This window comes from Helicoverpa zea, chromosome 19, assembly GCF_022581195.2.
Source record: "Helicoverpa zea isolate HzStark_Cry1AcR chromosome 19, ilHelZeax1.1, whole genome shotgun sequence".
Taxonomy (NCBI): Eukaryota; Metazoa; Arthropoda; class Insecta; order Lepidoptera; family Noctuidae; genus Helicoverpa; species Helicoverpa zea.
This window is the reverse complement of record NC_061470.1, coordinates 3,178,333-3,191,184: the sequence shown is the minus strand read 5'-3', so window position 1 is coordinate 3,191,184 and position 12,852 is coordinate 3,178,333. Positions and strand designations below refer to the sequence as shown.

The window sequence follows — 12,852 nt, the reverse complement described above, 5'->3', positions numbered from 1 at the left end:
CAATGCAGCATCTATTTGAATCTAGAGATCAAACTAGCATTCGTGTTTCATTCTTACTGCCTGACCTAAGCTTCGATTGCTCAAGACGGAAACTCCAGTCTTCCTAACTTCATGAACTCGCAATATATAAAATTAAAACTTTGCATATTCTACCAAGTTTTGCAATTTATTTTCTCCAAAATGATTGTTTCTATTGATAACTTATATTTACTTACTGATATACATAACCTTTTCGTCCCCAGGTGGTCGTCGCATCGGCTCGGGTCGTATCATGGTCCGCGACGTGCCGAACAGCGCGTGGGAGGAGGGCGAGTACCGCGGCGCCGAGCCCTACCGCCCGCCGCGCGAGCGCGAGCGCGAACGCGAGCGCGAGCGCGAACATGCTCGCCCTAACAACGACAGGTATGTGTAATAAAGTCTTTAGTATATATCAGTCAAGTCGCATCATGGTTCGCGGCCTGCTCGGCCTAATAACGACATGTAAGTATGTCAAGGAACCTCATCTACAGCTTCCGAGCCTTTTTTCCAACTATGTTGGGGTCGGCTTCCAGTCTAACCGGATGCAGCTGAGTTCCAGGAGCGACTGCCTGTCTAACCTCAACCGAGTTACCCGGGCAACTATACCCCATGTCGAGTAATCGCCGTTGTCGGATTGTCGTAACATCAGTCTATGAGAGTGATGCCCGTTTTCACCAACGAATACCTAAATTTAGGGAGCATTTACGGAACACTTAATAAGAATTTCATTTTCACCAAAGCCTAGGTGTCAATTTTAACCTAAAAATTTCACTTAAACTTGGGAGCCCGATTGATTCCTGCTTAAACAACCCCTATCATTATCATTACAGAATACAAACATATTTTGAACCGTTTCTGGCGATGGATAGTGAAATGTACCTTTATATGTTATGTAACACCAAAAATACCATGTTTAAAAAGCAAAAAAAAAATGAAACGTAAACTTTTAGAAAGTTTAGAAGCTGTGGAGGTTGTGGATATGTAAAATAATAATCATTAGAAGACCACGTACCTATCTTACGTGAAAGAGCAGATGTCTAAGAAAAAAGTACGATGATCATGACTTTTTTATAAGATTATAGGTTATTATAGTTCGGCCATTCAGAGAATGCGTTCCTGACACGTCGCGATTGAACTGACGACGTAATAACATTCATTGATTATTGATATAATAATGTTGTTTTAATGCTCCTCAATTGTTAAAACGGTAAACAACCAGCAAAAATATTTTTATCGTAACTGCAACGCCATTGCAAAGTTACGTCGTCAGTTCAATCGCGACGTGTCAGGAACGCATTCTCTGAATGGCCGAACTATACTTGCTATGAATGCACTTGCTAGGTCGTGATGTCGCTGAATTATTCAAAAATAGGAAGTCCTGCATGTCCATAAATATACAGACCATAACAGATGCAAATCTGGTAATCACTGATGTAGTTTCGCGGTGGCCGGGATGCATGCCACTGCTGCCGCGCGGTATGTACTTCTACCCACAGTGGCAGTGGATATCGCTCAGGTCGCTCTAGCCGCGGTATAGTTATCGGCACGGATATTGAGCCCTGACCTTCACCTGCGCAGAAGCCATTTATTGGTTTATTGCCTTGTGTACAGTGCGCAAAGCGATCCCCACTCTTCCGCCGAGAGCTCAATATCCGTGCCGGTAACTATACTTGATACTAAATACCTGAGCGAAACCGGCGCGGTATCTACCTCTACCCACAGCGGCAGCGAATATCGCTCAGGTTTGAATAGGCCTTAAATACCAAAACTGCAGTAGATACCAATGATTCGAAAATGGTGAATATGGAGGAGCCTATCTCCTAGGTGATAGGGGATACCCTCTGGAGGTAAGAAGTAGGCTAACATTGAACATAATAAAACAAAGATAGTAAACAAATATTTTAATATTAGTCCTCATATGATGTACCAAATATTATCATCATCCTCCTGCACCAATTCAATTTGAGGTGGGCTGGGCGCAGCATGTTTTTACACGTCTTTCCAATTTCTCGCACCACCTGAAACTAAATAAATATATAATTTTAACCCCATACTTAAATACAACTCATGGAGAACAAAAATACAATGAAGCCGACAGTAAAACAAGGAACACAGTTGTACGGCAATATCTTAATACACTATATTATTATACACAGATATTATTCACATTTACCTGTAAAGGGTTCCTGTCGCATTAAAACTATTTGTGACTGGATCCAAGCTTTGTTTTTGGCTTCGTTCGTGGTCCCATCCGTTTTTTGTTTAATATTGTGTCTCTATGAGACGTCAGCAATTTCCCTAGCTTGTCTTTTTCTTCTGTAAGAAAGGTTTATCCTCGTTTTCTCTTCTCTGCCAAAATAAACATATCTATTCAACAATAATAAACCCAAAATTAACCTCACTCTATGTACACATACACATCAGTCAATTTGACAAACGCGCGAATGACATAGGTAAAAATTCACCTATAGAAAACCTCTTTATTGTTTTATTGCATAAAACATAGCGTAATGTAGTTTAAGTTAAATTAAAATAACATCACAAGAAAAAAACTCACAGGCTTTAGTAATATATACTCGATAGACGTTTATTTCTTAAGAAGTACAGAAAAATCATTTTATCGATAAAATATCGACTTTGCATTATCGTTTGTAGAACTAGTAATCTGTCACTTACTTAAGGGATCCATGTACAAGTGTGGTGAAAATGAATTTAGGTAGGTGTCAAATTGGGAGGGGTCCTTATTAAAAGTAGCATTTAGATAGGGAAACGGTAAGAGGTTGTTGGTGAAAACGGGCATGAAAGAATAGTGAGTGTACTTGTATCTGCGCAAATGCTCGTGCACTATAATATTTTATGTTCTGCCTCTTTATATGAGTACCTACAGCCAAAGCGGCCGATAATCAGCTAGTAGGACATCATCATCACCTTTCATGTGTACAGTATTAATAAGTATGATGGCCACTTCTGTTCCAATACCTTGCCAATCAATCAAGCTAATTGGATACAGATATTGTCTCTTCAATAGTACAACAGCTAACTTCTACCCTTGGCTGTTGAACTGCTGTAGTGAAAAACTATAAATATTAGTCATAGCATACATTGTATGAAATTGCTAGTATTTTTAAATAAAAAAAGTGTTAACGGGCCTAGAACAATTTGGCAGTTTGCAGGTGTTGCGCGTATTAAGAATTTGCGTGCTTCGTATGTTACTGCCTACATTTTTATGAAGTACATAATTGTTATTATTTATTTTAAGACGCTACTTGAGAAAAGTACAGAAGCCAAAAGACCTTCGATTTTGTAACTAAACTATTTTTTCCCCACATATCTTAAACAACCGGGAAAGTACCTTATGTCTTTTCCCAGGATCAAGACTATCTGTGTACTTATCAAATTTTATAGAAATCGTTTTAGTAGTTTTGGTGTGAAAGCCGAATCTATAATATAAAAATGAATCGCAAAATGAGTTGGTAAGCGCATAACTCAACAACGCCTGGACCAATTTGGCTAATTCTTTTTTTGTTGTGTTTGTTATTGTCAGGAGAAGGTTCTTATGAAAAAAAAAATAGGGTAAAGTAGAGAAGTCAGTTGACGGGAGCGAAGCCGCGGGCAAAAGCTAGTTTATAATATAAGTAACAATAATATATTGTTTATGAATAACTATATCCTATTATGTAAAGATTTCAGTACACTACAATTAATGAGTATATTAATTAATTTGTATGTATTGTTCAGGTTCGAACGGCGCTCGTTCGGAAGAGACTCCTACTCCTCTGACATCAAGAGGGAACGGGACGATCGCTTCATCAATGAGAAGATGCAACATAGGTAAGTTGGAACAGAGTTATTATTTTTATCACGCCCCACATCACAATTTAGACTGACGTCATCACACACATGGCTATATAGGTATGGTATAAAGGCCTTATAACATGAGGGGTTGCGGGGTATTCCTTGCGCAACAAAAAAATATTCGCTGCTGACCCGCTCTACCCCGCAGCCGCTCGCATTCTACCAGTGTGATAAGGCCCTAAGGCTTAAAGGCATAGGAAGGCCTTGAAAAACTACGCCTTCGCCCATGGCATTCAAACGTGAGATTTTTACAGGCTGTTCCAATTTATTCCAATTGATTGTTTCTGTTCAAGTAAATTGAGTTATTAGTAATTTCTAGGAAGCTACAAAGCGCTTTTTTTTTTCGAAAATGACATAATTTTTATCTGGTTGACGTAAGGATCACTATGCTAGACTTCCGAACAGAGAGTCCTGGTTTCGATTTCCGGTTCATTAGTGTGACGAGCTTGTGGTCTCTAATGTTTATAGGTAAAAATACGCACTTTAGTACTGAATGATTTTATAGTATATTTTTCTTTGCAGAGAGGACAACCGTAGATCTGGTGGTCGCTTCTCTCAACGACGTCTTGAGAAGGAAGACGAACCCGAATGGTGAGACACCCTTATAATTTCTATTTCATGAAGTATATTTTCAGCTTCATCATATTGTTCAGGTTTTCAATTTAATTTTCAGTAGCGATTTAGATATAGGTTTTCAGATGAATTTAGAATTTTCGACAATATGAATAAAATTTGTGTGTGTTTGGCATACACGATCTTGCAAAAAGTTTTGACTAGGTTAGACATATTAGCACTATGCTACGCTTGAAGTAGCACTGCTTGAAGTAATATACAAAAAAATATCATTATTGGTTTCTTACTTTTATAGAATGGATTCAATTGAAATAGACCCTTGAGTTTGAGATATTACTGCCCACATTTTGTATTAAAAAATATCTGCGACACATTAAACCCAATCCTAAATTAGTTATTAACACAATATTATATTTCGTCACTCAGGTTTAGTGGAGGGCCCACATCTCAACTGGAAACGATCGAGCTCCGCGGTTTCGACGACCCTCGCGACCCGCCCAAGAAGAACGGCAATGCTAACGGCAAGGAGACTGAGGTTTGTACACATGTTTTATTAACTTTATATTTACGCACACAAGTATTTTCACATCTTTTTCGTGGGATAATATGTCTATACATAGGTATAGGGTGACTGGTAATTAGTGACCGATAGATGAACACAATGATTCTACTCATGATTACATACAACTTTACCTTTTTTATTCCGATTAGTTTTATTTTATCACAATAACATAAAAGCGGTTTTAAACTTTGTGTTTTTGCTTGTTTTGTTAGTGTGATTAAATTAATGAGAATTAAAAAAAAAAGTTTCTTTGGGGAAGTCATCTGTAATCGTGAGTAGAATCACGTCTTTCAGTATTGGTCACTAGTTACCAGTCACCCTATATCTTCGTACAATTTACTGTTAAATTGCCACTGTGGCTTAACAAGCTAACCTATACTATATTTGAATGCTACCTCACTAATAACACGTATGTTTGTACAACAGAAGTGGAACAACAACGGCGGGTCGCGGTCGCCGGCGGGCGAGCGCTGGCGGGACACGTCGTCGCCGCTCGCGCAGACCAACAACGACTCCGCTAACACCACCAGTGTATGTACTTTATATACTTTATTTAATGTGCATGTTTGGGTATTGACATGGACTTTGAAATATAGGGAACTAAAGGGACTTCAATATATCAGTAATAACCATACCGTAGATTTTTTCTATTTGCGAATTTACACATACCTATCCTTTTGGTTTCGACAGATCAATGATAAGAAATTGTTTTGAAAACAATATCATTTTTATCATATTGTGAAATAGTTATTGTTATTTCGTCTGTAGCTCTTTTTCTGTTTACAATACCTAGTTTCGCCAGTGGTTTTTAACCCCTTTTAATTCGATAAATGGCAATACTAAAATTGTACCTGAAATTAGGATACATAAAAAAGATATATTTTTAATATTAATAAAGTTTAAAAATAAAGGCTACTATTCCTTTATTCTCTGACCTTATATTTTTTTTCTGTAACAAAGTAGAGGATTATATGTCTGCCTTTTTTACTATAGGAAAAGGATTCAGGCGTGGAGTCGAAGCCCGAGGAGCCTCCTGCGAACAACGAGCAGCCCGAGTTCAACCTGGACGAGTTCCTCAAGTTCGACTCCATTCCCGACGTGCTGACCGTAAGTAAACTTACAAAATAATTATTGTATAATATATCCTTATTTATCTGATTTATTTGCAATCCTCAATGTATAGAACAGGCATTAAATTTTTTTATGGCTAATAGTAAAGAAAAATTGTGAACTCTCTGTAAGGCACAGCAAAATAAAATTAATCTTACATCTCAAATGATTAAACACAGTCAAAAATTCAACAAATAAAGACCTACAAATTAAACATCTACATGTTGTTATTAAGATGGTACAGCAACTTTTTTTTACTGGTTTATTTCAGTAAAAAAATTGTGTTTATTCAAATCGTGTTCAACTATAACTATTTGACACACGTTCCATCAAATTTTATTTCTTTCTTGAGCAGTATTGTTGTTGCTAGACACAAAAACGAATTAAATAACTTCCTGTCAAATGATTTAATTCAAACTAATAACAATATTTTATCATTCAGAACGGCGGCGGCGAGTCTGAAGGCGGCAGTCGCTTCAGCCGCTGGTTCCGGCGCGAGAGTCCCACCAACGATGCCAAGCATTACGAGCGACTGCTGCATAATATGGTCGACGGTTAGTATTCTTGCTTAGTTGTGTGAAGTTTGCTTAGTGGCTGTTTCTTGCAGTTTTGCTAATGTTCTGAGGGAATTATTATGTGTAGCTCGGTAAATAGTAGCCTATGGCCTTTTTCAGGTTGTAGACTGTCTGTGTTTTAAATTTTATTTGATTTGGTTTAGTGGTTTTGGTGTGAAAGTGTGATATCAGATGTGAGTTATTTTGCTAGTATTAGTCGGATTTTAAACCAGTAAATTGGCGATTCCAGTGTTTTTTATTTACATGACATGTGTGTTTTATCTCATTGTAAAACAGTTTAAAAAATTAACATAAAATTCGAAAATAGGTAGTGACTACAGTAAAAAAGTTACGTTTTATATGGTGCTTTTATTATTTCAGGATACTTTTCTGTCGCACAGACATTTATGGGAATTTACTTCTACCATTACTAATAATGGTCAACAAATTATTTTATTACTATAACATTAAGCACACCCCTCTCGTACAGAGCTGGACAACCCCCGGCCGGAGGCGCCGACTGCGGAGCCGGACACGCACGTGTTCGCGCCCATCTCGCCGCAGCCGCACGCCACGCTGTTCGACCTGCTGCTGCGGGCCAACGCGCAGCACCACGACCACAGACCCGGTAACATTGCCACTCAAGTCACACAGAAATGCCAGCGGCCGGCAGCGATGCACTTTCAGTGTCAAATCATTTTCAAGTTTAGCTCAAAATACCAGTATCGCTTAAAAAGCTTGAAAAAGTCGCGCTGCTGCCAACGGTGACGCGCGCCCGCTCGCGGCGCCATGGCTCGGGCCGAAATCATTTATTTATTTTCATAAACACATAACTGACATAACGAATTACAGCCTAGGTCGTTAGTGGTATCCTCAATAAATTACAGTCAATTTGCAACTAATACTATCTACTTACCTTACTACACTACCTAAAATATAAATATAATAAAGTATATAAAAGCATATGTATTTCGGTCGGATAGATAAAAATAAATGGAGAGATTACTACTTATTATGTACCTTTTTTTCGTGGAATTGTAGTACAAATGTAAAATTAAATAAATAAATAAAATATTTATTTCATCCACTTATGTATAAAAACAAAAAAAATAGTATTCTATAGCACCATAAATAAGGATCTTTATTGAGTTTGTTTACTCATTTGAATATATTGAGTTACCAAAAAATTACATGTGAACACTAATAATTAACTTTAAAAAAAATGGTAATAAAAGTAACAAATCTGTACTGTTTACAGTAACGTCCGTTTCTAATATTTTATCTATCTGTTGTTGATTTTGCTTACTAGGGATAGAATTTTGACGTTAGCCATACAAGCAATGTATGATCGGCCGTAACTAACACTCCTATATATCTTCCAGAGGTGAACCACGTGCACGGCGGCAAAGTGCACAGCTTAGAGGAGCTAGAAGCTCGTCTGCGGCCGCAGCACTCGCAGCATCAGCCGCCGCATCAGCAGCATCAGCCGATGCATCAGCATCAGCACCACAACGTACCTGATCATGATCTCACTGCTTTTAAACGTCTCGTGAGTGTTACTGTTTTATATTGGCGGTTTTTGGTAATTTATTTTCTCGTAGAAATTGGCACATAAGTGGCTATGATCTAGTCAATAGTATGTAGCTAAAAAACATTTGACAGACATTTGACGGATTTGAGCTTTTTTTTTTATTTGTGTAAAGTGCGTTTTTTGCTTGTCCCCCGGATTTGACCTAATTTCATTGTTAAACCCATATACCATTTGAGTTTTTAAAGATACTGGACCAAAGAATATACATTTAATTTTAATTTATTATATTAGTTTCTGTTCCAATTATTCATTATTTTGTTTTAACAGCATTTAAATAAACAGGAGTAGGCTTTTTTTGCTTGTCCCCAGCTGAATTCGTATGATTGGATCAAGAATATTTCGCGATTTTTCTACGGACGATATACTTTTTTTAAGGGGTTTAGTTTCTAAATGTCATCATTTAATAATATTCATCAATTCATTTGTAATATTCTGGCTAATTTACATAAAAAAACGTATAAAACTACGATGATGAAATTTTGATCCATCCTGAACATTCAGTATTGTGACCGCATTTTATAGTACCTTAAGCCACAATTTTTGGGTCCTAAGACTTTGAAACAGGCACTACTTAGACATACTACTTTTTTTTACTTTACTTTACTATTAAAGTCAAAAGGATTTTGAGGAACGTAGACGTTTTGTTGCTGGCTCCGTACAAGAACGGAATTTATGTTCAGATTTGTGTTTGAATTTTACTACAGCGTAACCAAATATTAGGATTGCTGTTTATTTCTAGAAACCGCCATTTCTTTAAGTTACTGTTTAAAATGACATCAAATGGAAAAGAACTACAAATAATATTTTTTTTTTTTTTAATCGGCAAGTATGAAAATGTGACTTCCGTTTTGTGACCAAATCTATGGTCACATACGGGCTGAGCTCAAAGTCACAACATGACTGATCCTATAAAATTAAGTTTACATGGAAACAGTGATGTTGTTTCAGAAATTCAGAATAATAGTTTTCTGTGGGGATCAATTTTATTTTATTAATGTTTACAATCTTAATGTAAACGAGGTACAATATTTTTTTGTTATTATTTGTTCCATTATTGAAAAGATATAGTATTTCTTGATTATTATTAAATGTTGATCTGGAATATTACATAATTATAATAATAGCGTCCATGTAGATGAAGCTTTATACTTTTCAGACGTTCAGTTGCGTGACTGTCCCTGTTTTCTATTTGAAACAAAAAAATATTTAAAACGTTATAAAACGTTCCAAGAATTGTCGTGTATTGTGTTTTTTCCTTTTGACAAGATTGTTTTCTTAAATTAGTAATAAAAATATTAATAATATTTTGTGTAGTTTTTTGTTAATATCATACTCAATAGAGTCACATTCTGGAAGTGATCACGTAGCTTTTTCCATTATGTATTCGGATATTTATTATTCTAGCTATATTTTTGGCGTTCCAACTTAATTTTCGTTAATTTCAATCTATACACTATTTAAAAATAAAAAAAAAGTTGCCATAAATTAGACTTTTTAAAAAAAACTAAGTTTAATACATGTTGACACAAATAAAAAAAAAGCTCATTTACAAAAAAAAATATATGTATATTTTTATTCGATTGCTAAGAAGGTTATGCTTTTATCTTAGATATTGAATAGTAAGTGGGTCGGCAATTGAGAGATTTTAGTGAAAAAATAAAAGACATCAGTTTTTTTTTTTTTATGTGCGAGTAAATTATGTGCTGCTTTCCTCACCTTTAAAATTGGTTATTTCATCATCATTTTTCGAGTTTTTCCCAAATATGTTGGGGTCGGCTTCCAGTCTAACCAGATTCAGCTGAGTACCTGTGCTTTACAAGGAGCAACTGAATGTGTTATTTCTTGATTATAAATCATAAATCTAATGAAAATCTTTTGCAAAATAGATCATTTGTTACATAGAGTGGCCACAAGGGCCTCTAGAGTGGTAGTTTTCTGCACTCAAACCCTATATTGTTAACTGTAACGATCTATCAAACTGTAGTAGTAGTCTATGATCTCTTTCCGGTCGTGTCGGATTGCCGTCCCATCGGGCTATGAGAGTGAAGAAATAGTGAGTGCACCTGTGTCTGCGCAAATGCTCGTGCACTATAATATGTCCTGTGCAGCTGGCTGATCGCCGTAAATGAGAACAGCCGCCGTGGCCGAAATCGGCCGTGGACGCCATTATAGTATCTTTAGTGTATAGTTTTTGTATGGTGTAGTAATGCTAAGATGTTTGGTGGCTCAGTTGGCGCAGGTGTCGGGCGGGCACGCGGTGACGGCGGCGGCCGACCCGCCGCGGCCGCAGCCGCAGCCACAGAACTTGAGCTTGATGCAGGTATGTTATCATGTATTTGTCACTGTTACTGTCACAGTCTCGTTGGTCTAGTAGTTGCAAGCGCGGCTACTGTGCCAGAGGTCTCGGGTTCAATTCCCGGGTCGGGCCGAAATCGCTTTGTGGGTTTTCTTAAACTTTCACAAAGCAGCCCGTAGTCTGGAAGTTGGTGTTTGATTCACCCGTGCATCGGAGAGCACGTTAATGTCGGTCCTGCGCCTGATCTCTCTCCGGTGGTGTCGGATTGCCGTCCCATCGGGCGCAGAGAGTGAGGGAATAGAGTGCACCTGTGTCTGCGCAAATGCTCGTGCACTATAATATGTCCTGCGCAGATGGCTAATCTCCTTGTATGAGAACAGCCGTCGTGGCCGAAATCGGCGGTAGACGCCATTATACTTATGTTGTGGCACCTTTTACCTAGGTGGCAATACTTGTGTACTTAGGCACAGATTATATAATAGTTACTACGTAACAGATAAATCACTCCATACAAAAATGTCCATACCTACTGTTATAAGCACCTACAAGTTCCCCAACTATAGTTCGGCCATTCAGAGAATGCGTTCCTGACACGTCGCGATTGAACTGACGACGTAACTTTGCAATGGCGTTGCAGTTACGATAAAAATATTTTTGCTGGTTGTTTACCGTTTTAACAATTGAGGAGCATTAAAACAACATTATTATATCAATAATCAATGAATGTTATAATTTTGTGCCAAACTGAGTGTCAAATAACTTGGTAAACAATATTTTTCTAAATCTATACTGCGCTATTACAAGGTTATGTCAGCGGTTTATATTTTGTAGTGCTGTGCTAAAAATAACAGGCAAGTATCGTAATCTGTTCTTATACAGTTATAATATAAAATAATACGTTTTGATTTTCTTTTTAAGAATTGGAAAATAATGGACTATAAGACTTAATTATAACTTTTATGAAAAATAAAAATAAAACTATGACCAAACCGCATTTTTATACTTAGATTAAAAATGGTAACCCCAAATGGCGTTATGGGCCGCCATTTTGTGACGCTAAAACAGTCGTCCGTTGTCGTTTCGTGCGCATAGACCACGTTTTTCAAGTGTTCGATCTGTTTTTATTTGATTACCCGGCTTTTGTTAGACCGAGATATCAGGATTGATTCTGTTATTGATAATAATATAATTATACATGTAGGCGAAGATGATGATGAAGACACCACCTCCTCAAGCAAATCGGAGTCTGATTAATATTCTGTTCGCACATTCAATTCAATGTACTTGTAACAAAGAATAAATAAAACAATTTTATTATATGAATATTACCTTTTTTTGGTTTCCACTTAAATAACTAAAATATAAAACAAATGATTCCGCCAATTTAAAACGAAAATAATCTTAAAATAATGCGGCGGTTCATTTTGAAGGAACGGTAACGAACTCAGTGTTATGTTGTGCCCATCACTAGTCGTGACTAACTGATAGGTGTCAGGAACGCATTCTCTGAACGGCCGAAGTATACCTACAAATTCCTAGCTGCGTTATAAAATGAACCTTAAAAGCTCGAGCGCTTGATTGTTATTCCAATGCGATAGCGCACAGTTCAATGACCGCAACCGTGCCGTGGCCGTGCTTAGGGTTGCTTCTTACAATTTATTAATATTTAAGTAGGAAAACAAAGTTACGCTTATTTTAAGATAGCCTTTTTTTAAACCGAGTTTTTAAATAAAAAGTAATATCAAGAATATTTAGTTAACTATTGTATTGCCTACTCAGCTCCGGATCTTCAATTTTTCTTAGGCGGGGCAAAAACTGAAAAATGCCGCCCCGTCTACCTACCTACTTATGTTTATTTCACCAACTGACTTTAAAAAAAAGTGTCCAAATCATCGTAGGCTCAAACTGTTGGCCAGGTTTAAGTTATGAAAGTCGAGACAGATTAATGTACACAAAAAGTTAATAAGTTTTAAAAAGCGCTTTTTAGGAAGCGCAAACTTTTTGGTTTTTGAGGACTCCATAAATATTTTTTTTGCTACATTTGACTTATAAAAGGTTAGACAGCGTGGATTTGACTTATGAAGTTAACAACGCAATGTTTGTATAATACTGCGCGAGCGAAGCGAGCGCGAAATTTTTTGAGCCTGCGACACAAAAGTACCTGATTAAGTACTGCTAAGCAACAAGTAGTAACTTTTTTTAAGTTATTTTTTCGTTGTTGTGTAAGACTCACAAATTAAACTGGGAATTATGTACAAATAAAAAGAAACCGTGATTAGAGCGAGTGTCATTT

The 12,852-nt window shown here is 36.9% G+C and overlaps 1 protein-coding gene across 2 annotated transcripts in view; it reads left to right on the top strand.

The window, feature by feature from the left end:
* The window catches only part of LOC124639811 (eukaryotic translation initiation factor 4E transporter-like), a 42,326-nt gene that overhangs the window by 14,271 nt on the left and 15,203 nt on the right, over nucleotides 1-12,852 (top strand). For both annotated transcript variants that reach the window (XM_047177293.1, XM_047177292.1), the window contains exons 5-14: nucleotides 243-402; nucleotides 3,757-3,849; nucleotides 4,396-4,464; nucleotides 4,873-4,981; nucleotides 5,435-5,539; nucleotides 6,002-6,115; nucleotides 6,561-6,672; nucleotides 7,163-7,300; nucleotides 8,055-8,221; nucleotides 10,494-10,583. In XM_047177293.1, coding sequence (XP_047033249.1) covers nucleotides 243-402; nucleotides 3,757-3,849; nucleotides 4,396-4,464; nucleotides 4,873-4,981; nucleotides 5,435-5,539; nucleotides 6,002-6,115; nucleotides 6,561-6,672; nucleotides 7,163-7,300; nucleotides 8,055-8,221; nucleotides 10,494-10,583 — 1,157 coding nt within the window. The remainder of the gene's footprint in view (nucleotides 1-242; nucleotides 403-3,756; nucleotides 3,850-4,395; nucleotides 4,465-4,872; nucleotides 4,982-5,434; nucleotides 5,540-6,001; nucleotides 6,116-6,560; nucleotides 6,673-7,162; nucleotides 7,301-8,054; nucleotides 8,222-10,493; nucleotides 10,584-12,852) is intronic.